Source organism: Peromyscus eremicus, unplaced genomic scaffold (genome assembly GCF_949786415.1).
Source record: "Peromyscus eremicus unplaced genomic scaffold, PerEre_H2_v1 PerEre#2#unplaced_1181, whole genome shotgun sequence".
NCBI classification, from domain to species: Eukaryota; Metazoa; Chordata; class Mammalia; order Rodentia; family Cricetidae; genus Peromyscus; species Peromyscus eremicus.
The window spans coordinates 61259-87021 of record NW_026735416.1 but is presented as its reverse complement, the minus strand read 5'-3'; the positions used below and the strand labels follow the sequence as shown (position 1 = coordinate 87021).

Genomic DNA, 25763 nt, shown 5'->3' with positions numbered 1-25763 from the left:
CACCAGTAAAACAAAGGTAGTTCATGACCTCTTCTCTTTCTCCCCTAGATTTGTTCCTGATAAGGAGTTCTCTGGTTCAGACCGTAGACTGAGAGGCCGAGAGGGACCAGTTCAGTTTGAGGAAGATCCTTTTGGTTTGGACAAATTTTTGGAAGAAGCCAAACAGCATGGTGGTTCTAAAAGACCCTCTGATAGCAGTCGCCCTAAGGAACATGAGCATGAAGGCAAGAAGCGGAGGAAGGAGTAGATAGGCCTCTCTTCAGAGCAAATGAACTCTTACTCAACAACCTAATGATGCAAGTCATTGGGAAACCCTTTGTAAATGATCAGGATAGAAACCAAATCTGGGCAGTAGATCCCAGGACCACTTTTTACTCCAGGAGATGGGGGGTTGAATATTCTACTTTGGATTAGTTTTTTTAAAGAATGGGTTATGTTTGTGCTTCTCCCATCATGCGGCACTTATAGGAAATACTGCCCTACACAGAATGAAGACCACTTCCTTGTATGTGACACCTACTAATCCATGGGTAATATTTTGTGTAAAAACTTTATTACCCCAAAACGGTGAGTAGGATAATGTCCACATACTGGAACTATGCCACCAAACATATTTGCCCTGCCGTGCTGTTTGACCTCGCAGTGGGGAAACTAAGGTCTTGCTTAGTGCAGCTCTTGTTTCAAATAAAAACATTGAGAAAAGGTCTCAGTTACTTTTATTTACTGGCTAAGACAATAATCATCTCAGAAGTCTTTCTCTTCGTCAGATGTTTGAGCCTCTTCTTGCAAAACCCTTGGTTTCTGAGCTTGAACATGGATCTGTAGGGGGGAAAAAGCACTGTGTAAAAAGGTAATGCTTATCAGAAACATTAAAAGCAGAATTTACCTATTTGTAAGGATACCATTTTATTAGAGACTCAGGTGGTTGGTGTCTTTCCTCTGGTAATCAACTAAAACTTCTTCATCTGGGGGAAAGGCAAGATGTCAGCCCATCTGCCTACACTGCTGTTTCCACCCTTCTGCGTTAGTACGCCTGGACAAACTGTCAGAGGGTCTTCCATGGGGATGAACGCTCAGTGGAGCATGTGCTTCTCTTATATATAGCACTCTGGATTCAAGCCCTAGCACCAAAAATAACAGGGTCTTCATGTACTTTCCTCAGCGACCTTATAGGACACCAACTACTTTTTAAAAAGCAACATGGAACAAATGTCAACAGAAATACTTACCTTTACTCCATCAATAATATGATTTTCCTGCTGTAGTGCATTCTGAAGTTCTTCCTTTGAAGAAAACTGAACCCAACCCATGCCTCTGTGAAAGCCAGTCTCTTTGTCCTAAAAGTGAAAATATAATGGAAAAGGATTAACTAAGAACTTGATAAAGTTTCCATTAGCTCCACCCATATAAGGCTACCAACTTTTTCATTCACCAGAATTAGATCACAGACAGTGCATATCAGTAACCCTTACTACATACCCTCCTGGTTACCCAAGGCTAAATCCTAGCATTATTCTACTTGTCTACTGGCAACAGAGGAAACAGGAACAAAGCTTTCCCTATCTTTCTAGATGCAGATCAGAACAGTGCACTTAATATAGTCAAAAGGTCTAGAAACAAACCACTAACAGTCAAAGGAAATGGACCACTGAAGTACTCATTTCATTGTTTCCTTGTTTCATAGAACTACTTACTGCGAGCCGGAAAAAAAAACCCAAACCTAGTTGTATCTGGTCATTTCTGAGACCAATGAACTTTGTCACTACTACCTCTGTCATCGTATGCTCAGTTCTGATGTTTATGTGCCTGTGTAAATGTATGCCATATGCACATGGGTAACCATGGAGTCCAGAAGAGGGCATTAGATGCCATAGAACTGGAGTCAGAATATGTAACTTAGTAAGACAAAATGTGGGCCAGTGGTGGTGGTGCACGCCTTTAATCCCAGCACTCAGGAGACAAGCCAGGTGGATCTCTGTGAGTTCGAGGCCAGCCTGGTCTACAGAGAGATCCAGGACAGGAACCAAAACTACATGGAGAAACTCTGTCTCAGAAAAAAAGAAAGAAATGGCAAACATGATAAGACATAGCTTCCCCAATCAGGTAATATGGCAAAGGGAAATGGGCTCTCACCAGTATGATGTTATATGTGACTGTCTGAACACGCTAGAGAAACACCTTTGCTGCCAAACTGGAACATGGTGGCACATGCCTGTAAGCCCATCACTTAAAACTGAGACGGGAGAATTGTGAGTTCAGGAATAGTAATTTTGAGGACAGCTTGAGCTACATAGTGAGGTCTTGTCTCAGAAACACAAATTTTAAAAGAATTTTGCCAGGCTGGAGAGATTGTTCAGTGTTAAGGGCACTGCTGCTATTCCAGAAGACCCGAGTTCGGTTCCCAGAACCAACATGGCGTCTCACAATTGACTGTAACTCTAGTCCTAGGAGATCCAGTGCTGGCTTCTGGGGACGCTATATACACATGGTGCACAGGCATACGGGCAGGCAAAGCACCCACACAATAAATACAATGTTAAAAAAGAATTTTGCCAAGTACCTCAGGGGAGGTTGGAAGTCATACTTTTCCCCATTCTGAACCTCTGATGAAACCTCAATCTACATCTCTGAAACCTTGAGCAGAGAACCCAGCTAAGTTGTAGCCATGTGTTGTGTTTAGCCATTATGCTTGGGATAGCATTATGCAACAATAAAAGTTAACATAAATGTCTGATACACTAAACAAGGACAGCGCCAGTAGACATGCTAACCTGAAAGGAGGGAGGGTCAAGAGGCCCTGACCCTCAGAAAATAACTACAGACAACTGAGGAATGCTGAGAGCAGGAGAGTTTTCCTCAGGGACATACACCAATTGGTTATCCAGTACTGAACAGTCAGCCCTGAAAACATACAAATAACTTTATACAGACTGAGCAGGTTGTATGTGTGTGTGATGCACACATGCTTGCACACATACACTCACACCAATGAAAAGAAAAAGATACCAGCCAGGTGGTGCATGCCTTTAATCCCAGCACCTGGAGGACAGAGGCAAGTGGATCTCTGAGTTCAAGGCCAGCCTGGTCTACAGAGTGTTCCAGGACAGCCTGGGCTACACAGAGAAACCCTTGAAAAGAAATAAGAGGGAAAAAAAATAGCATGAATTTGAAAAAGAGTAAGGGGTGGCCACAGGATACATGGGAGGGGTTTGAAGAAGGAAATTATGCAGGGGGTGGAGAGATGGTTCAGAGGTTAAGAGCACTGGCTGTTCTTCCAGAGGTCCTGAGTTCAATTCCCAGCAACCACATGGTGGCTCACAACCCTGTATAATGAGAACTGGTGCCCTCTTCTGACATGCAAGCATACATGCAGGCAGAACACTGTATACATAATAAATACATCTTTTTAAAATTGTTAAAAAGGAAATTATGCAATTTTAGCATAATTTGTTTGTTTTGTTTCTGGAGACAGGGTTTGCCTGTGTAGCCCTGGCTTGTCATAAAACTCACTCTATACACCAGGCTGGCCTCCAGCTCAGAGATCCACCTGCCTATGCTTCTTGAGTGATGGGATTAAAGTCATGCACCACCATCACCAGCAGCTAAAAAAAATTTTAGTTAAATATCTGTGATAAAGTATTGTATGCTTTAATCAGTATCACCCACAAGTTTATCAACAGATTTTCTGAGAGTTTCATTCCATTAGATAATGTATTTTAAATGCTGATAAAAGAAATCAAGAATTAAATGATAACATTTTTTCTCTTCTGGCAGTCTGAGTCTGAGGATCAAACCCAGAGCCTCATACATATGAGGCAAGTGTTCTACCACTGAGATATGTCCCCTCCCCACCCCCAACAGTTTTTTGTTAATGTTTTAATACTCACAAAAGGTAAATTACATCTTTGTATACGGCCAAACTGAGCAAAGTGTTCTCTCAGCTCACCTGTAAGAAAGAGAAAGCATATTAAAATAAGTTTGTGTATCTTGCATTCACTATTGTAGATTGTAGATAAAAATCAGAAAGAGCCGGGCGGTGGTGGCGCACGCCTTTAATTCCAGCACTCGGGAGGCAGAGGCAGGCGAATCTCTGTGAGTTCGAGGCCAGCCTGGGCTACCAAGTGAGTCCCAGGAAAGGCGCAAAGCTACGCAGAGAAACCCTGTCTCGAAAAACCAAAAAAAAAAAAAATCAGAAAGAGCCCAGAGTTCCTGAACTTCTTTACATTCCCTGAGTCTTAAGATTCCAAAAGCTACAGGACTGACTGTTGCTGTAAAACAGCAGATCTGGAGGTGTGATGGGGACATGGACAGATAAACGGCTGGCCAGGCTGCAGTCTCCATCCTCAGGAGATACTCTTCTCACACCGGGTATGGCACTGGGTGTGGGAAGACAATCCCTGTAAGCGGAAGGTATAAACCTTCCAGCCCAGTCTCCTGCCAGATGCACTGGAGATTTCCAAACAAAATCTCAATTTCCTGGTCTTCAATCAGCCGTACCTATGCTTCCTGCCTTATTTGCTTTTGCTGGCCTAGTTGCTATCAAGTACAGCAAAGTTAATTCTGTCCTATCCTGTGGATTTCCATCCTTGTGTCTGTGGTTCTCATCCATATGTCAGTACTCTTATCTCCTCCAATCTAAAGTATAAGGTTTCTTTTTTTCAGGCCGAGCTAAATACCTCCACAGAGTATTATTTTATCGAGCTCATACTAGAATACAATATTCTTCCTGTGAGATCTCAAAAGGTTCACAGTACATGATCTTAAAGATAAAGCTGCACAGTCTCTTTCTCTTCTATAGTGGTTGTAGGTTTACATTTTAATATTACTTGCTTATGTCCCTGTGATGATCTGAACGAGAACAGCCTGATTGATATCATAAAAGGTTCCCACTTCTAATAGCACCACAGGCTAGTAACCCAAGTCCTTAGCATAGGAGCCAACGAGAGACATTCAAGGTCCAAACCATAACACTGCAAGTGTTTTCTAGAATTTTTATTGTTTTTTAAAGACTTATTTATTTTATGTATATGAGTACTCCATCTGCATGTATGCCTGCATACCAGAAGAGGGGATCATATCCCACTATAGATGGTTGTGAGCCACTGTGGTTGCTGAGAATTGAACTCAGAACCTCTGGAATAGCAGCCCAAGCTCTTAACCACTGAGCCATCTCTCTAGCCCCTACTATTTGGTTTTAAATATGTATGTTTGGTGCTACTTTGCCTAACCTCCAGTTATTTTGTTCTATGAGGCCCTGATCTTTCTGACCATTATGGCCTCTCAGAAATTGTTTGCTTAATGAAAGGATGAACTGAGGAAAAAAAAATGTTTCCAAGTTGCAATGTTACTGAGTTTTAAAGATTACAAGGCAGCCCTTATGGCATGCAAACTTGAATCTACTAGATGCTGGTGAAAATCCTCAGCCTTTCTACAAAGTTTAAAAGAATATGCCTGGACAGTGGTGATGCACGCCTTTAACCCCAGCACTCAGGAGTCGGAAGCAGGAGGATCTCTATGAGTTTGAGACCAGCCTGGTCTACAGAGCAAGTTCAAAGATAGTCAGGGTTATGCAGAGAAACCCTGTCTCAAAAAAGAAAGAAAAAAAAAAAAAAAAGGAAAGGGACGTACTATAAGAAATAACATTATAGTGGGTTTGGCATTCACCAAGATGGAGCACAGACCCTATTTCTAATCATACTACTACATCTGAGTTTTTTTTTTTTTTTTTTTTGGTTTTTCGAGACAGGGTTTCTCTGTGTAGCTTTGCGCCTTTACTGGAACTCACTTGGTAGTCCAGGCTGGCCTCGAACTCACAGAGATCCGCCTGGCTCTGCCTCCCGAGTGCTGGGATTAAAGGCGTGCGCCACCACCGCCCGGCTGAGTTTTTAAAAAAAAAAAAAAAAAACTAAGAAATCACTATATTCTATACTTTTAAAGGGGCTGATCTTTACATGAATAACTACCAAAAAATAATCTTGGATTTTAACTTTGGGTGAGCAAATTTAAAAAAAAAATTAACCAGGCATGTTAACTCACCTATAACCCCAGCACTCAGTCTATAGGTAGGCTAATAATATGAGATCCTGTCTCAAAATAAATAAGGCTGGAGAGATGGTTCAGCATTTAAGTGTACATACTGCTCTTACAGAGGACCCAAGTTCAGTTCTAAAGACCCACGTGTCAGTAGGGTTCACAAATGCCTACAGCTCCAGCTCTTGTGGATCCAATGCCTTCTTCTGTACTACACAGAAAAGAACCTTTATTCACCTGCACATATCCACATACACATATATACACATAAATAAAAACTAAATCTAAACTGCAGCTAACAGAAATCAAAGGTGGTGATTTTAGAACTAACTAACCCTCTATTGCCAGACTAGTCTTCTTCCCTGCACTTCAATTTTAACCATGCAGATAACTACCACTAGTTAAGTACGTACACGCTAGCATAAATCTACTGAGTTTACACATAAACTCTTTTAATCCTTTCTCCATTTCGATGTCGAGGTATTACTGATTCCACTTTTTGGAAAATTAAACAGGCTCTCTTGTACGATCTTACATTCAGTTCATTATTCCCATTATTAACAAGTAATTCGGATTATACAACTATTAAAATGAGTAGTTTGGAATTCTAACTCAAGCAGTCTGACTTCAAAGTCCACCTCTCAACCACAAAATGCAACCTCCACCTATATGCTGGCCAGAGACCTCACTAGCAGTTCAAATTCACACACTGCAACTTTACTCTTCATCTTCTCTTAGTTTGCGCCTCCTAAATTCTAAAAGCACAAGTCACCTATGCCAGGAATCTGGAATGTACATCTTTTTCCTAAAACCAGCACAAATGCTGTCAATTTTATCTTGAAAAACTACGTGCTTCCGACCCCTCCCCCTTGACCAGTTCCCGAGTCCAAGTTTTCATCTTTGGAACGCAATGCGATCTCCTTTTCTCTCATGTTCACCCCTACATTCTTGCCGCTTTAAAGCCAAGCTCCCCCGAGGTCAAAATAGCTCCCTCTGAATTGTAAATGTCCAAGGAAGCAAATCATAAATCTTTCCACCAACTCATTCCAAATCACTGGGTAAGGTCGATTCGCACCCTAAAAGTTGTGGGTTTTTTTTTTTTCTTTCTTGGGGGGAGGGGGGAGTGGGGAGGTATCCCTAAACAGTTAAAAGGAAACAAAATTTTCCGCGCAGTGACTTGCTCAAGAGCAAACCACTTGAGCTCGCTTCAAAAAAAGATCAGCATGGCCCCTGCTCAAGGATGACACGCAAATCTGCGAAGCGTTCCATTAAAAAATAAATAAATAAATAAATAAAATTAAAATTTAAAAATTTAAAAAAAAGCAAACCACCTGACCTAACCCATCTACCATGCTGACTTAAGTTCTCTACAAGGTTTTACGAGTTACTTAAACATAAAAATTGCGCCCTTCATCTCCATCACTCACTCGCCGCCGCGGTCCAAGGAATTTTTCTGATAAAAGCAATATGCCGACCAGCACGCGCTTGCAGCGCCATTGCCCGACTCGCGGCGGAGACCGCCATGTTGAAACCTGAACGAATCTAGACCTGGGGTCGTGACCCCGGAAGGACCTCCCGGGTCCCGAGCTGCGAGCTCCGCTTCCGGGTCAGACTGTTGGCAGCCTCGACATGGGGAAGATGGCGGCGGCGGCAGTGGCTTCGTTTGCCACGCTGGCGGCCGAGCCGCGAGAGGACGCCTTCCGGAAACTTTTCCGCTTCTACCGGCAGTGCCGGCGCGGGACGGCCGACCTGGGAGCGGTCATCGACTTCTCGACGGCACACGAAGCCCCAGGCCCGAGGCCCGGCGTGCCCCAGGTACGAAGGGAGGAGTCGTGCGCGCCGCCCCGCGCGCCTGGCGTCCTGCCGGGCCTGCCGGGACCTCTCGGCCTCCGGGCCGGTGATGGAGGGAACCCTTGCTGGACCTGGGCGCCGAGCTGTACTGCTCCCCAGCTGGCTCGCCGCCCGCAGAGTGCCCGGCCGCTTCCTTCTCCCTGCCGCCATTTTCTCCGCAAGCCCCGCCAAAGCCTCGCTCCGAAAAGCCTCGAGGTTGCTCGTGCTTCCTTGAGCTGTCTGTCCACTTAACGCTAATGCGTTATTTTCTGTAAAGTCCGACAGGACGTCTTCTTGGACGTCAGGCTGGCTCCACAGTTTCACCTAAAACCTGCCGTCGAATAAGTCTCAAGCTGTTAAACGGTTGGGCGTGAGACTAGCCCCTCTCTTCTCTGAGACTTGAAAGAGACGAAAGGTCGTTGTGGGATTTTGAGATACTCCATCCACGGTGAAAATAAATGTCAAAAAATCTAAAGATGGGCAGTGGTGGCGCACGCCGAGGGAGGCCTGGCCTACAAAGCGAGTTTCAGGACAGACAGAGCTGTTACACAAGAGATACCCTGTCTAGAAAAACCAAAAAAATAAATTGTGTTTATTATAATATATAAATAAATATTTATATATATGGATTTGGAGAGAGAGCTCAGCAGCTTACCGCTGTAGCAGAGAGTCTGGGCTCGATTCCCAGCATCCACGTGGCGGCTTATAGCCGTCTGTAACTCCAGTTCCAGAGGATCATACACCCTTTTCTGACCTCCACAAGCAAGACGCTCATGCGCATAAAATAAATTTAAAATAAATCTAAACAGCCCACATACCCTATTTGTTTCCCCTTCCTAAGATGAAAGAGAACATAATGAGGGCAGAGGGGAAAGCTGGAGTGGTATAATGTATATTTTCCTTAGTCGTGTTTTAATTTTTTTTTTTTTTTTGGAGACAGAGTCTTATTCTGTATCACAGGCTGGTGGTGGCTAATGAGTTCGAGGTCAGCCTAGTCTGCAAATCTAGTTCCCAGGCAGCCAGAGCTACAAAGAGAAACTCTTGTCTTGAAAAACCAAAAGGAGAGAGAGAAATCATGACAAAATATTTTATCAACCATAAGTATAAGTAACTAGAAAACTTAAGTAGGTCAAGTCTCTCAGAAAGTTCCAGATAGCCATTTTAAAGAGTGATGGACCAGACATGTAGCTAGCTCTGTGGTGGAGTGCTTGCCTAGCATGTTCAAGGCACTGGATTTGATTTCCCAGCAACACAGAGAAAGATTTTTTTTGTTTTAAGCCTGCTTATACACCAGTCGTTTGTTGGAATTTTGTCGGGAAATCTCCATGCTTGGAGGTTGTTAAGACAAAAGTTCATTTCTCAAGCCAGACGTGGTGGCACACACTTTTAATTCCAGCACTGGAAAGCAGAGGCAGTGAGGTCCTGTCTTCAAAAACCAACAACACAGAAGCAGTTTACTTCTCTTTGGGGTGGGGGAAAATTGAATATATTTTAAGGCAAGCCAAATCGATTATTCATGGAAGAATGAAGTGGGATTTTTCTGTTTGTTTTCTTTAATATATATTTTTTTTCCTCTATATTACCATATTGGGTTTTGTTTTAGTTTTTAGTTCGAGTAGTTTAGGTTAGTTACAGGGTTTCTCTTTGTAGCCCTGGCTGTCCTGGAACTCACTTTATAGACCAAGCTGTCCTCAAACTCACAGAGAATTGCCTGCCTCTGCTCCAGAGTGCTAGGATTAAAGGTGTGTGACACTGTGCCCAGCTACGTACTGGGTCTCAACTAGTGTGATATCATATCTACTATAAGATACTCTTATGTGCAAAGAAAACTTTATGCACTCCTAATACTTAATTTTTTAATAATAAAAGCAAATTTCTAGCATTAGTATTTTATCAAAGGTTAACACTTTCAGCAAATGGGGTCCTAGGGTTTTATGGAAATAACTTTTTCTTTGTGGTTAGAGAACTCTCCATTTTCTCAACCTACTCCTCCCTGATATTTTCCTATTGCTAACTATAGCAAGTGCCTCAGAAGCAGTGTTTTAGCACTAACCAGACTAAATAGCATTGTGACCTGAGATAGTCCAAGATAGCAAACACTTAAATTACTGAAGTGTGTTCTCATAGGAAAGGGTTGTTTGAAAGTTAAAAAAGAAAGCCCAAACTAGTTTATTCCAATTATCTTATTAGCACTTTATTTTGCTTAATTTTGCAGAACTGTATAATATTTGTTAGAATACAGATGGGGAAACTAAGGCCATGGGTCAAGTAGGTGGGAGAGCTGATACTAAGAACCCATAGTGGAAATCTCTTGGGAGGGTTGACCTAAGACAGCGTGCCCTCTGACGTCAGTTTCTCTCCTCCCAGGTGGTCAGATTTCATCTGAACATGTCCTCGGTGACTGAGCAGGATGCCCGTAGAGCAGGCCTTCAGCCTGTGAGCAAGTGGCAGGCCTATGGGCTCGAAGGCTACCCTGGTGAGTCCAGTCAGAGAGACTGGAATTACTCAGTCCTCCTGACTTCCTAGGAATGAGTGGTGAAGACATAAACAAAGGACGTGCTGAACACCCTGGAGCATAACCTATTTGTGCCTTCTCTGAGTTATCTGTTTACTGCTTCCAAAGAGTAGAGCAACTCAGAAGTGGATGTCAGATCACTGGAACTGGGAATCCAGACCAGTTTTCTGCAAGAGCAGCATGTACTCTTAACTGCTAAGCCATCTCTCCAGCCCCTGGGTGTATTTATTTTTATTTTATGTGTATGACTGTTTTGTCTACATGCATATATGTACACCAAATGTGAGCCTATCTTTCCAACCCCAAGAGGCTGCTCTTAAATTTCTAACTTTTTTTTTCCTTCGGGACAGGGTTTCTCTGTGCAACGGCCCTAGTCGTCCTGGAACTCGCCTTGTAGACCAGGTTGGCCTTGAATTCACAAAGATCCGCCTGCCTCTGCCTCCCAAGTGCTGGCATTAAAGACATGTACCACCACACTCAGCCCTTAAACTTCTAACTCTGAACTTACTGTTTTCAGGGTCACAGTTTTCTGTTGGCCTGGGCCTTGCTGCTGTATAGATTGTTCAAGGTACAAGCTGTTCAAGCCCACTTCTGTTTCATGTTGTCAGAAGTGACGTGTCTGCTTTTTCAGGATTGTAGGGTTTCACATCACTTGGGTTAGTACTTCATTGTGTTCTTAGGGGATTTCCTTGGCTTTCAAAGCCATTGTAAGCTGCATTTAGTAGAAGTATAATATGCAAAGCATGGGAAGGTCTCCTTTTAGGGTGATCAGAGGATTTTACTTCTTGATCCGACTTATTCTGGAGGAACTCTGTGTGCCAAAACCTGTTTTTACTAGAGGAAACGAAGTCTGGGGAAGAAAAGATTTGGGTGGGAAATGTGACAGCAGGCATCAAACATTTGAAAAATGGCTATACACAAAGGATGAGAAGCAATGGAGTGGTGGTTAAGGCATAGGTTCTGGATTCATACCTGGCTCCACTTTGTACTAACTGACATAGGACAAATCTCTTCCCTTGCCCTCAGTTTCTTTAAGCATAAAGTGTGTGTAAACATAGGGCCCACCTCAAAGCGAGCAGAGTAGGGGATGGGATGAATCAATCAAGCTATTATAACAGGATTCTATCTTTAAAGCCAAGAAAAAGAAAACTGATTTGGAGTTGTGTGTGTGTGTGTGTGTGTCAGAACCCCAAAACCATGCAAATTAAAGAAAGGCAGATTTTTAACCCATAAAAGAAGCTTAGAAGCTTAGAGATATAGCTCAGTGGTAGTGTTTGCCTGACATGCTCAAGGTCTTTAGCTCAGCCACCATTACAAAAAAAGCCAGGCAAAATAGCAGAAGCCTTTAATCCCAGGAGGCAGAGCAAGGCAGATCTCTGTGAGTTAGAGCCAACCTGGTCTACACAGTGAGTTCTAAGACAACCAAAATTACATAGTGAGATCCTATCTTGAAACAAAATGTAAAAAAAAGAACTTATCTGAAATAGACTGCCCAAAGAGGCACTAAATTTCCAAGTTACTTCGAAGGTGTGAACTCTATCAGATGTATTCTTTTTTATCTGTTATCTTTTGGAAGTATTAGAATATTATTTTCTTCTTGTGTGTGGGGGGGGGTGGTGGTGTGGTTTTGCTGGACCTTAGTCTGCACACCAGTGTGGAGTGCCAGGGAAACAGAAAGAGAGTGTTGGATCCTCTGAGATTGGAGTGACAGGTGCCGGTATGTTCAAGAAAGGTGGATTTGAAGTTGAGAAACAAAGAAGACTAATGACTAGTGTTCTGTTTACTAGATGAAGACCTATGGTTAATTAAATCGAGTATTAGAGGTAGCCTTCTGTGCCTGTAATAAGTGAAACAGACTTGGAGGATTCTTGTGTGACTGTAATTGGTATGAACTTTGAATTCTAAAGTTGCTTTAGGACAACACCATTGATAGCTAACCTTTCAACTTGTTTGTTCTTGAGGATGTTCCCAAAGTCAGATTTTTATATGGTGTCTCCTGTTCATCGTAACTTGGTTTTTTATTAACTTTAAGCAGAACCAAAGGATATGGGAAGTAAATGACAGAATAGTGGGTGTAAGAAATGAAAAAAGAAACAGAACAATTGCAAATCTCCCTCCCCCCATCTTCTTTTTATAGGATTTATTTTCATCCCAAACCCATTCCTCCCAGGATGCCAGCGGCACTGGATAAAACAGTGCCTTAAGTTGTACTCCCAGAAACCTAATGTATGTAACCTGGACAAGCACATGCCTAAAGAAGAGGCCCAGAGTCCGTGGGAACAGAGCAAAGAATTCCTAAGGTAAATCTTAACAGCCAGAGGAAGATCCTTGAAGAAACTGCTTTGAGTAAAAGTGGATGCATTGGTTTCCCCCCTCATCTCTGCACAGCACTGTCCTGTTCTTCCCTAAGAACATTTGGGCAGATGCTTTGACAGTTACAGTAACTGAGATCCATTTTAAAGCGTCTTGTCATAGCTTAGAAACTGAGTTCATCCACATCGTCCTCACATGATCCGTCTTTATTCAAAGTGTGTTTCTTTGTAGACTTGTAGGAAAAATATCGCTGGTAGCACTTTACTTCTGTTTTACATGGAGGTGCTACTCCTAGCTTTTTTATGATGGGTCAGTTGTTGCTTATAGAAGAGCTAGTGTTTGGATCTTGATGATTCAGCTTTCATTCCACAAATACTCACTGGAGAAATCAGTTGGATACCAGGCATGATGCTAGGCATTAGAGACACTTTCCTTATGCTCAGGAATTATATACAGGAGTAATTACAATAGAGCTGGGAAAATGTTATAATAGTGGGAAGCACTGGAGAAACACAGGAGGAAATAATTCTTCCAAGCAGCATGGAAGTATCCAAGAAGAAAAAGTGGCTTTTTTTTTTTTTGATACAATTTTTAATAATTGTATCTATTGATCTATTACCCACTCCCATCCCGACAATTTCAACTATTCTTCAGAATGATTAGGTATTCGCCATTCAGAATAGTAAAAAGTCTGGTGAGCAGTATTCATCAGACTTAGCAGAGATGGTATTTAAGAGCATGTTCTGTGAAATAGGAGCACAGGGCATGTACGCTGGAGTGTTAGAGATTCAAAAAAAGTTAGGAGACATTTCCTAGGCATATCCGTAGACCTTGCCTGACTCAGCTCGTGGCCAGGCAAGGGGGACAGCGTATGCAAGAGTAATTGGAGTTCATGCAAGTTCTAACCAGCTTAATCAGTAGCTGGGTGAATTGCAGTACTCCAACATTCTGTTTCTGTCACTTGACAGTTTTCATGCTGGAGAGTGGTGATGTTTAACCTCTGTTTCTTTAATTCCGTTCTAAAAGGGAAAGCCAAAAACATTTCCTGTCTTCTATGATTTTTATAAAAGTGTAGAGAATAACACATTTAAATAGATAGTTGGCAGTTACAAGTTTAGAGTTTATACTTTATCATGAGAGTGGTCTCTTGCATGGCAAAGTTGGAATAATTTATAAAATTGCTTCCTGGAAGCCATGGGTAAGGTTGACAACAGTAAGTGGGCATGGTAGATGGAGTAGGACCAAATTGTACGGGGGTTAGCAATGTAGGGCACAAGCTCTGGGGTCAGATTGCCTGTCTTCCGATCCTTGCTCAGCTCGGTAGTAGCTGGGTAATCTTGGACAAGTTTTTTTGTTTTGTTTAACATTTCCCTCTGGTTTCTGTGAATGTATGTGAGAAATCCTTAGAAGATGCTTCTTGAAAATATGTCCTCTTGGTGGCCTATTTGCCCTTCATGCCATAAACTATCATGCTGCTTCTAATGGGGGAAGTACAAGATTTTCTTACGTTCAAAGGGAAAGAACATAACTAACATTTAGCAGGTTTCCTTTAAAGCCTCCTGTGTCTGTAGCTTAATGTATATGTAGGAGCAGTGCGGGAAACCTTTCCTGTTCTTCAGCTTTTAGTGCTACCCTTAGACCTGAGGGTAGTGTAAAGGAAGATCGTGACTGAATGAAGTTAAGAGTGCTTAATAGCTAAACCAGCCTGTATTTTCAAATAATTTTTTCTTTGCCTTCTGATATATGACTATAGAAATCACAGCTGCCTTCTAAGATAGCTCAGATGAACCTCTGTAATATATCATCCAATGGACAATAGGGAGATTTTTTTTTTATCTAATAAGCAAAAATAAAAATGGTGGTGGTTATACCCTGTATTGTCAAGACTGGAAGAAACTGATAGTCTGAGACATTGCGCTGGCAGCATTGATTAGGTCTCTGGTTCCCATCCTGTCACTGTGTGATATATGTTTCCATTTCCTCACGTGGGAAATATAGGTGCTGGATGGGATAAGCCATCCAGGTGTTTGAGTCATCTGTCAGTGTCCTGTGAGCAGTACAATAACACTCCACTTCCAAAGTCTGTCAGTAGAAAGGGTCCACTGTCCCGGTACTCCCCCAGAGATTCTGATTGCTCCAACATCCTCCCACATTAAGAACCAGCAACAAGAGGGCCTGAGGATCCTTCGACTTTTGTCACCTTAGAACTCTGGCCCGTTTAAATAGGAAGTGAAGATGTGGTAGGTGACTGTACTAGGAAAACAGGAGTTGACAGAATGATTGCATTGCACTTGTGAGCTTTGTTCAGGGATGGTATAGCTAGAGTCTTACACAAAAGCAGTTAGGGCTGGGAATACATCTCAGTGCTTGTCTAGTCCCTGGTTCTTGAGTGCGGGGTCGGTGTGTATGCAATATTTAAGTGCAAGTACCTTTATGAGCAGGAGACCAGATCAACAGTCAGTCATGGCCTGTCCCAGAAGTAGGGTATAGCCATTAAAAGACCTTAAATCTATCTCTTGGAAACAAAGTAGGTATTAGATCAGATTAAACTATCATTTCTCACTGTATTTAACCCAGCCACCTTAGTCCAATGTGCTTTTTGCCCCTTTTCAAACCTTTTCTACATGGAATGTAGAAATCATGTCGTTTTTGTCACAGCTTCTCATGTGAAGTTCAGTTCTGATGAAGCTACGCAGGGTTAACACAAACTTTGAGACGTCGGTCGGGCTTGAGGTCATTCTAGGCTACTCATACTGATGATCACTGATTATAGTTCAGGGGCGTTCGTGGCCCCTTCGTGTTCAGTAGCTCACTAGATCAGCCCCTACACCTCAGGAAAACACTGTGCTCTCACTAAGTTGGGGCCAGACAAATTAAGACTGTGAGACCAGGTGTGTGCCCTTCACTGTGGAATCGGGGCATTTTGCCTTCACAGCGTGTTGGTGTTTCTACCAGCCAGTGAGCTCCCAAGTTTTAGCATCCAGAATTTGGGAGTTGCATTTTGTTGTATAGTCACTACAGATGTAATCATTAGTCATGTAGGCTAGGGAGGTGACTCGACCCAAGTTCAGTTCCCCAGAACCCATGTGTTTTGTTTTCTTTTAATTAAAAGGAAGAAAGAAAGAAAAAAGCCAGACAGGCCTTGCCTACTTATAATCTCAGGACTGAGGAGGCAGACAGGCAGATTTCTGGAGTTCACCAGCATGTTTGGTAAGTTCCAGGGCAGAGAGAGACCCTGTCTCAAGAAAGCAAGTTTGGGGCTGGAGAGATGGCTCAGAGGTTAAGAGCACTGGCTGTTCTTCCAGAGGTCCTGAGTTCAATTCCCAGCAACCACATGGTGGCTCACAACCATCTACAATGAGATCTGGCGCCCTCTCCTGGCCTGCAGACAGAACACTCACTGTATACATAATAAATAAATAAATCTTTAAAAAAAAAAGAAAAAGAAAGCAAGTTTGGGGCTTAAAGTGATACCGCACAAGCTGAAGAAGGGTCTGGATTCAACCCCCATGCCCACTTTTTGGTTTTTCAAGACCAGGTTTCTTTGTGCAGCCCTGGCTGTCCTAGAACTCTCTCTGTAGACCAGGCTGGCCTTGAACTAAGTGACCACCTGCGTCTGCATCCTGGGTGCTGGGATTAAAGGCGTGCCCCACCACTGCCTGGCAACTGTACCCACATTTGAAAACAAACCATGGTGGCACTCACTTATAATCCTAATGCTAGAGAGGTATAGACAGACAGATCCCTGGGACTCACTTGCTGGTCTAAGCAGTGAGCCCTGTGTTTCACTGAGAGAGATACTATCAAATAAAAGCGAGGTGAACACCTCTTTGTTTATGGCACCAAGCTGACCTCTGGCCTCCATGGGCATGTTCATCTACACACATAGAAGGGGCACTTACACCTGAATATATACAAGTCATTAACCACATGATTGAATTCAGTCTGGAGGTCCAACTAATACCACTTAGCATAAAACCTCACTCCTCTGATCACATGGTTGGCTTTTGTGGGATTACCAGCCAACATCCTGAATCATCACTCCTTAGCATAAACCCAGGTGTGATGCAAGGCGCCACCATGATTAACAGTGGGACACTATCAGGAAATTGTGAGGGTTTAGGGTGAGTATAGCTCTTGCTACATACAGGCATGTAGGTTCTTGACTCTTATCCCCAGGACCAGGAATAAAAAAGAAATTTCTTTCCCAGAACCAGAGCAACAAATCCTTTGTTACATGACACTATCATGGTTTTCGTTTTGGGGTGTGTGTGTGGGTGTGTGTGTGTGTGTGTTTTGATGTATCTCTATGTAGTCCTGGAGCTTGCTATGTAGACAAGGTTGATCTTGAACTCAGAGATTCTCCTGTATCTGCCTCCCGAGTGCTAGGATTAAAAGTGTGTACCACTATGCCCAGCATCATGTATTTAGAAATTTAAAATTATAGCCTATAAGACCTAGGTAGTCTGATCTGGCTCCATGATATTTCTAATTTATTTCCTACTGTTCCTTATCATTTACTTCTCTATAGCCACCCTGACCTGAAGTGCTGTTCCTTAAACACATCAGGCTTGCTTCCATTCTTTGTACTAGCTGTTCTTGCTATATTTGTTGTTCGTTTGTTTTCTGAGACAGTTTGCCTGTGTAGACCAGGCTGGCCTGACTCAGCTTCACCTGCCTCTGCTCCCAAGTGCTAGGATTAAAGGTGTGCACCACCAAATGTTTCTTAAAGCAGGGTCTCACTTAAATATTCCTGGCAGGCTTTGAACTTGTATTCATTCTCCTGCCTGTGATCCCAAATGCTGGAATCACAAGCATACACCATCAAACCCAGGTTTGGGGTTTGAGGCCAGCCTGGTCTACATAGAGAGTTCTAGGACAGCCAAGAATAAGCAGAGAGACCCTGTCTCAAAACAAAAAGTATAAGGGGAGAAAAATATAACTCTAAATAAAGCAGCTTAGCTTTGGTTTTTATGTGTAGCTTCTGAGATACTTTGTATCCATCTTTGTGTGTGAAAACTTTATCATTTACACTCTCCATGTAGACGCAGAATTGGTCCTTTCCATTTTTCCCCCCATGTAAAATTTTGGTTGGTGGGCTGGAGAGATGACTCAGCAGTTAAGAACATGCACTGGTCTTGCAGAGGGTCCAAGCTCCTAACCACCTATATATAACCCTGCATTCAGGGGATCAGCACCTGACCTCCAAAAACACCTACATATGAATGTGATTAAAACCAGTACAGCAGAGGAGGGAACAAAGCACAGAGGGCAGCTGGAATGTGTGAGACCAAAGGTCTCTCCAGTGTAGGAAGGCTAAAGGGTATCAGGGTAATAGGATGATATAGTATGAAGCGAGGAGGAACCAGAAAGAAGGCCGGTTAGAGTATTGGGAGGCCGTTTTCCTGCATCATTTGATTGTGCCTGTGTTTCTCATGGACCTTAAAAGACATAGGCAAAACTGCAAACTGGAAGTGCATAATGGTATAGAGCAGAAGCTGGAAGATTAAGTGAGGCGAAAGGGTGTTAGTGATTACTGTAACACTGTGTGTTCACTTGTGATTAAGAGAGTCAGGTGAGACAACTGGAAACCCTCAGACTGAAAGAACATGGCTCTGGGGACAGAAGATTAAAGATCGGGTTCAGACCAGCCTAAATGATGGCTCAGTGGTTCAGGGCACCTGCTGATCTCCCAGAGGACCTAACACCATCACCCTTGTTGTAGTTAACAGCCATCCATAAATCCAGTTCTGGGGTATCTGATGTGCTCTCTGACCTCCCTGGGTACCAGGTGCACACATGGTACACAAACATTATCCATGCAGGCAAAACATGCATACACATAAAATTAATAAATCTTAAAAAAAAATTTGGAAGACCGGGTTCAGTGGAAAGGAAGGATGAAAGAAAGCTGTGAGGTCTCTGAGGAAATAGTTAAGAAAGACAATTGCCGTGCCTTAAAAATGAAATAAAAAGAAGAAAAAAAAACCTTACAGTAGGATGCTGGCATTATTTTGTCATAGGTTGGTGGCTTACCAGTGATTCTCCGTTTTTGTAGGGAAAGAAAATGCAACGCTTGCTTATGGGGCCCAGATTGCCCACTGCAGAGTGGACAACTGGTCAGTTCATTTCCACACAGTTAGGGTTCTCTTGAAAGCAATGGTATTACAACATGATTGCTGAGAAAAATGCCTACACTAACATAAAGCACTTACTTAGCCATGACAAAAACAGAAAACCGCTGTGTGAGCACAATGGCAAGGGGAGAAGGTGGCCAGCCCACCTATCCATCATCTAGTGCCTGGAGAAAGTGTCAAGGGCAGAGAGCGTAACATGCTTCTGTTTGCTGTGAAAGCCAGTAATAAGGGCCATGCATTTTTTTAAAACATTGAAAATTATTTTGGTTAATTGGATAAAGATTTAAAATTAAGTTAGATGCTAGCACCTCTCTTGTCCAACTTAAGAACAGTGGTGTACACCTTCAATCCCAGCACTCGGGAGGCAGAGGCGGGCAGATTGCTTAAGTTTGAAGCCATCCTAGTCTACCTAGTGAGTTCTAGGCCAACCAGGGCTACATAGTAAGATTCTGACTCAAAAAATGAAAACAAAAATCTCAATTCCAGCCGGGCGGTGGTGGCGCATGCCATTAATCCCAGCACTTGGGAGGCAGAGCCAGGCGGATCTCTGTGAGTTCGAGGCCAGCCTGGACTACCAAGTGAGTTCCAGGAAAGGCGCAAAGCTACACAGAGAAACCCTGTCTCGGGGAAAAAGAAAAAAGAAAAAAATCTCAATTCCGGTCTCTCTTTTTTTCCTTCAAGACAAGGTTTCTCTGTGTAGTTTTGGAGCCTGTCCTGGAACTTGCTTTATAGACCAGGCTGACCTCGAACTCAGAGATCCACTGCTCACCTCAATTCAAGTCTTAATACTCTTAATGTCAGCTTCCTTCTCAAGCCTTGGCTAACAGCTTAGACTAAATGCATAGACTCTACAGAAAGGATTGTTGTTGCCATTTAAGATGACTAAATTCTCTTGTGTACAATCTTTACAGGTCTAAAGAAGTGAATAAACGGAGACCCCGGACTTTACTAGAGAGACTACGCTGGGTCACGCTAGGGTACCATTATAACTGGGACAGTAAGGTATTGCTTCATTCGTTTTACATTTATAGGTTGTTGGGCCCATGTAGTTGGATTTCTTCCTGAACAAACTTGAAATACCACTGCCATAGCAAAGGCTGTCAGGAGCATGAATTGGACCCTTTAGGGGAGTGACTATGACTTATTGCCTCCTTTCTGTATCTCTTGGAGAGCTGGGAGTGGCGGCACACATCTCTAACCCTACTTCTAATCTCGGGAGGCTGAAGCAGGAGGTACACTAGTTCAAAGCTGGTTTGGACTGTAACAAGACCCTGTCTCAAAAAGTTAAATTAGGAGCTAGAGAGAGGGCTCAGTGGGTAAGAGCATTTGTTGCTCTTACAAAGAACCCAGCTTCAGTTTCCAGCACCCATATGGTAGCTTATAACCATCCTAAAGTTCCAAGGTATTGATACCATCTTCTGGCCTCTGTGGGCAGTAGGTACACACATGGTACACAGACTAATAGATGCAGGCAAAACACACATACATATAAATCCTTAAAAGCTTAGAGTAATTGACTAATGCCTGTGAAGTCTTTACAGCAGTACCTCTCTGTGCTAAGCAGTTAGCTATCCTAACCCAGAAAAGCCAGTCAGTGCTTTTAATGATGTTTTCATTTGCTTTTATTATTTTTATATACCTCAAGGTTACCCTTCTTTACTAAGAGAATGAGAAGTGAAAATGGTCAAAAACCACATGAGTATTCAGAGAAGAGCAAAGACAAAAAAAATGAAAATGGGGAGGAAAGTTTGTCCAAATATAGTAGACAGTTAAAAGGGCCCAGGGGCAACACTAGGACAGCAGCCCTGATTTGTTTATTTATTTTATGTGCATTGGTGTTTTCCTGTGTGTATATCTGTGTAAGGGTATCAGATCTTGGAGTTACAGGTGGTTGTTAGCTACCCTGTAGGTGCTGGGAATTGAACCTGGGTCCTCTGGAAAAGCAGTATTTGCTCTTAAACACTGAGCTATCTCTCCAGCCCTAACCCCCCAATTTATTTTCCAAAGGACCAAAGCTTAATATAAGGAAACTTTAGTGTCAACCTTTCATTTTAGGAATTAAGTAGAAAGTCAGGGCTATGTAGAGATAGCCCATCTCAAACAGAAAAGAATTAAGTAGGGATTTGACTTACATGCTGTTGAATAAATTTTTAAAAAACAAACAAAACACTAAAAACAGAAGTTCCAACCAACCAGAGAAGCCCATCCACACAGACGCCATAGAAAAGCGTTTTTTGCACCTAGAGTTGGTTCCACTCTAGCCAGTTTTGTGACTTGGTCCAGCTAGCTGCACCAGAACACCAGTGGAATTGGAAGACAAAAATTGGGTCTTCTGAGAAGACTTTAGTTCAACTTAGCACAGAAAGGAGAAAGGGCAAAGAAGCTTCCGACCTCTGCAGATATGCACAGCCCAGAAAGCCTGACTCTAGTGGCTGGCTTGTCGTTCTAGGAGGGCGTGAGTGTTAGAAAAACAGAAGCAGGCTGGGCAGTGGTGGCGCATACCTTTAATCCCAGGACCTCTGAGTTCAAGGCCAGCCTGGTCTACAGAGTTTTAAGACAGCCAGGACTACACAGAGAAACCCTATCTCAAAAAAGTTTAAAAAACAAGCAAGAAAGAAAGAAAAACAGAAGTAAATCGAAAGGATAAATGGCTGAAAAAGGAGGTCCTACCTTGGCTATGATTAAACTTAATCCAGATGTTTTGTGCATGTCACCCTATCAGATTGACCAGGCAGATGAGTATCAAGCCAGGTTGCAAGCTGACTATAGTATTAGGTTTCCTTTTAATAAAAACAACCTTTAGGAGGGCCCCTCCCTGTGGATCTAAATGGTTGCTGGGGAGGGAAGAGACATTTTCTTCAGTAATGGCCACTGGTAATGGGTGGAAGGCTTCTTAAGTGCCTGTGTTAATAGTTAGTGAGGCAAAGGATTTCATGCCACCATTTCCTATATTCTGAGATCATTGTTTATTTTTCTTGTTTTCTCTACTTTTACCAAAGAAATACTCAGCAGATCATTATACACCTTTCCCTTCTGACCTGGCTTTCCTCTCAGAGCAAGTTGCCGCTGCCTGTGGATTTCAGGGTTTCCAAGCAGAAGCAGGTATCCTGAATTACTACCGCCTGGACTCCACACTGGGGATCCACGTGGACAGATCTGAACTAGATCACTCCAAACCATTGCTGTCCTTCAGGTAACTGAATTCCAGGGATTTCTGGTGTTTATTGTTTTTTTCTAAGACACTTTTAAGCAAAAATTTAGTTTTTTAATGAGAAGTACTGTCATTGCTGTGTGTAATAAGCACGTTAGATGGCCATAACTCGAATTGAACCAGGCTTTTTGGAAAAGTGAAGCAGAATACAGAGTAAACGCAAATCCTGAGTTCACCCTCTGTCCCCCTAAACAGAAGGTTTAGTATGTGCAAAGAGTCTATAGAATCTCAACAAGAAAGGACCTTTCGTTAATTGTCTTGAAAATGAAGAAATTAGAAACATAGTAAATGACTCACGATTTTATTGAAATACTGAATTTTTTTTAAAGATTTATTTATTCATTATGTGTACAGAAGAGGGTGCCAGATCTCAGGACTTTTGGAAGAGTAGTTGGTGCTCTTAACCTCTGAGCCATCTCTCCAGCCCTGAAATACTGAATTTTAAAAGAAAAGATGCATCAATAAAACTTAGAGAATGTTGAAACTCAGTTCTTGCTTTGTGTATCTGCTGCATCACGGTTTATTTTATATCAACTCTGTGGGCTGTCATACTAATGTATGGGATCACGAGAAACACAAGCCAGAATAGTTTAAAAGTGATGGCTTTCGGACTGAGCAGATGACTCAGTTGGTTAAGTAACATGCTGCAAGTAACAAGCACGAGGACCCAAGTTCAGACACACACACACACACCGCCGCCCCCCACCAACCCATGTAAAACTCCAGGCATATGAAGCAGAACATACCTGTAATCCCAGTGCTTGAGGGGAAGGGCAAGATGGAGAGACAATGGATCCTAGGATTCCAGGCTCAGTGAGAGATCCTGTCGCAAAACAGTCTGGTGAGGCCAGTGCGATGGCTCTTCGGAAGGGCATTTGCTGCAAGCGTACGACCTAAATTCAATCTCGAGACCCATGGTGAAAGGAGCAAACCAACTCCAGAAGTCACTCTGACTTCTCACACATGGATAGTAATTTTTCCAAGGTGGGCTGATTTTAATAAGATGGGGTCATGAGATGGCTTAGTGGGCAAAGCACTTCCTAACAAGCCTGTTGGCCTGAATTTGATGCTCCGATCCCACAGTAGAAGGAGAGAGCTCCAAAACACCCTCTGACTGCCATGTGTGCTCCATAGCTTATTCACACACCTATTGGATGCACACACAGAAAGAATAAGAATAAAGTAAGATTAAGAGATGCAGAGCTGGACAGGTGATTTAGTGGTTAAAAGCGCTTGGCTGCTCTTCTAGATGACTGAGGTTTGATTCTCAGCAGCTGCATGGTGGCTCACAACCATCGGTGACTCCAGTCCCCGGCTATCCGGTTCCCTGTTCTGACTCTGAGGAAACTAGGCACACACGTGTGCAGACATATATGTGGACAAAATACCCATACACATAAAAAATAATTTTTTTTTAAAGATTTATTTATTTATTATGTATACAGCATGTATGACTGCAGGCCAGAAGAGGGCATCAGATCTGATTACAGATGGTTGTGAGCCACCATGTGGTTGCTGGGAATTGAACTCAGGACCTCTGGAAGAGCAGGCAGTGCTCTTCACCTCTGAGCCATCTCTCCAGCCCATAAAAAATAATTTTAAAAAAAGGATGGAAGAGGAATTATGGAAGATGTCAGCATTAACCTTTGGCCTCCACACAAGATCATACAGATCAAAAATAGATAAGGATCATGAGGTAGCTCAGCAGGTGAAGGCACCTACCACCAACTCAACCTGAGTTCAATCAGTGTCAGTCTGAAATGTAAAAAGAATGCAGTTGGCAGTAACTTTCACAAGTATAACTAATAACAAACTTCTGTTTTTACTTTGACTTTCTTTTGTAGCTTTGGACAGTCCGCCATCTTTCTCCTGGGTGGCCTCCAAAGAGATGAGGCCCCTACAGCCATGTTTATGCACAGTGGTGACATCATGGTAATGTCGGGTTTCAGCCGCCTGTTAAATCATGCAGTCCCTCGAGTCCTTCCCCATCCTGATGGGGAATGCCTGCCTCGCTGCCTGGAGACACCTCTCCCAGCTGTCCTCCCAACCGATTCGCTGCTTGAGCCCTGCTCTCTGGAGGACTGGCAGGTGTGTGCCGCCTATTTGAATACTGCTCGAGTTAATATGACTGTCAGACAGGTACTGGCCACAGGCCAGGACTTCCCTTTGGAACCCATGGAGGAGACAAAAAGAGACATTACTACAGGTGGTTTGTGCCATCTGGATGAGCAGAGTAACCCAGTAAAACGGGCAATGCTAAATCCTGACAGCTAAGACTTGGAGGTTAGCTCCTGTTGCCATGTGCTCTAGCCCTAAGGCAAGCCACACACAGGCAGGGAAGAAGTCATCCGCCATGCTGTTGCCTGGGCACATCTTGGAGAGTAAACTGATTACAGTTGGCTCAGAGAAGTGTTTGACTAAGTCCCGTTCTGGTAGGTATGATAATGATCCACACGATTTCTCAGCCTCTGCTGTTACCTCTGTGGGAGGAAGAAGTGAATTCATGTCTGTGGTGTGTCACGACCTCAGGGTTTATTAATAAGAAGTAATGTTTTCCTCCCAGCAACGTGTGATTTGTGAACCAGCAACCAGGATTCCTAACTCCTAATCGTCATCAAATTCCGTGTTTGAGCTCTTCACTCTTCTCTGCTCTTAGAGAGGAATCTTAGGCACATGAAGACAATGGAATTAAAGTGTCCCTCAGGAGCTGGAGCTGGCACTTGATTGGATAGGCACATGCCTACCATGCACTAAGTCCTGGGTTCAACACCCTGTACCACATAAATCAGGTGTGGTGCAGGCCTGACCCAGCACTCCTAAGGGTAGAGGATCAGAAGTTCAAAGTCACCTTCAGCTATATAACAAGTTCAAGGCCAGCCTGAGCTACATAATACTCATCCACACAAAGTAACCCCCTAAAGAAGTTAGTCACCCATAGGCTTTGCTTAAAGAGATAACTACAGGTAAACCAAAGGAAGGGGGACAGCAGTCTCTGTGGCTTTTAGGTCTCTGGACTCTTCCTGGTTGGTGGCTTTTTAATTGGTTTTGATGGACTAAGAAAGTCTCTAGAGTATTTTGTTAACTGTTTTCTCCATGAATAAACACTCCATCTTAAAGATCTGTATCTGTCTTTGAGGGTGTATCAAGGATTCACTTTTTCCTCGTTTTATTTGCTGTATTGTTCATGCTGTTGAAGCCAGACTGTCCCCAAGTGTTGTGGCTGTCATAACAGAACACTCTGTGACAGTCACTGTTCTTTGCTGATGTCGCCAATTTAATGTCATCTCCATGCCATGGAGTTTGGATGTTAAAAGGGAGTTTGGTGCTCCTTTCTATGAACTGGATGTCCCTGTTAGGGAGGGAGACTGGGACTGGCTGGAAGTGACGCCACTGCCTGCTGTCTGCAGTGTGAGTCTCTGCCCTGTCCCCTCCTCCTTTTATCTGCACTTGATTATTGGGTTCATTTGGTAACAGCGGGTACAGCTATTTTTGTAAGGGGCAAAAATTAATACAAATCGATTATGTAAGCTGGATTCTAAAATTCGTGCATCATAGGAAATTTTTATGTAACTCACCCCTGGGGAAATTTTCTTAAGTTTTCCTTGATGTCCATTAAATGTGACCCACCTGAAACCAACAAGCTGCTGTTTGGTAAATCCAACACAAAGTTTATCCTTACCGTTAAGACAGACTCTTTAGACAAAGGCATTGGCCTGTGTTTAGGAGC

The 25763-nt window shown here is 43.0% G+C and overlaps 3 protein-coding genes and 1 non-coding gene across 4 annotated transcripts in view; 3 read left to right on the top strand and 1 right to left on the bottom strand.

Annotated features, from left to right (window-relative positions):
- Snw1 (SNW domain containing 1) overlaps positions 1-702 on the top strand; it is a 33289-nt gene extending 32587 nt beyond the window's left edge. Inside the window, exon 14 of the mRNA XM_059253047.1 lies at positions 49-702. Coding sequence (XP_059109030.1) covers positions 49-247 — 199 coding nt within the window. The 3' untranslated portion in view covers positions 248-702. The remainder of the gene's footprint in view (positions 1-48) is intronic.
- On the bottom strand, positions 700-7597 carry Slirp (SRA stem-loop interacting RNA binding protein). The gene is made up of 4 exons (XM_059253049.1): positions 7458-7597; positions 3888-3946; positions 1230-1337; positions 700-819 (listed from the first exon to the last, which is right to left on the bottom strand). The coding sequence occupies exons 1-4, from the start codon at positions 7552-7554 to the stop codon at positions 745-747; spliced, it is 339 nt and encodes a 112-aa protein (XP_059109032.1). The 5' UTR covers positions 7555-7597; the 3' UTR covers positions 700-744.
- A 50-nt stretch (positions 7598-7647) lies between these two features.
- Alkbh1 (alkB homolog 1, histone H2A dioxygenase) lies at positions 7648-24996 on the top strand. Its single transcript, XM_059253048.1, has 6 exons — positions 7648-7845; positions 10228-10336; positions 12513-12675; positions 19737-19827; positions 21825-22018; positions 23881-24996. The coding sequence occupies exons 1-6, from the start codon at positions 7660-7662 to the stop codon at positions 24308-24310; spliced, it is 1173 nt and encodes a 390-aa protein (XP_059109031.1). The 5' UTR covers positions 7648-7659; the 3' UTR covers positions 24311-24996.
- Positions 13503-13637, top strand: LOC131902015 (small nucleolar RNA SNORA58). The gene has a single exon (XR_009376975.1). It is a non-coding gene; the product is annotated as a small nucleolar RNA SNORA58 (small nucleolar RNA).
- Positions 24997-25763: the final 767 nt, after the last annotated feature.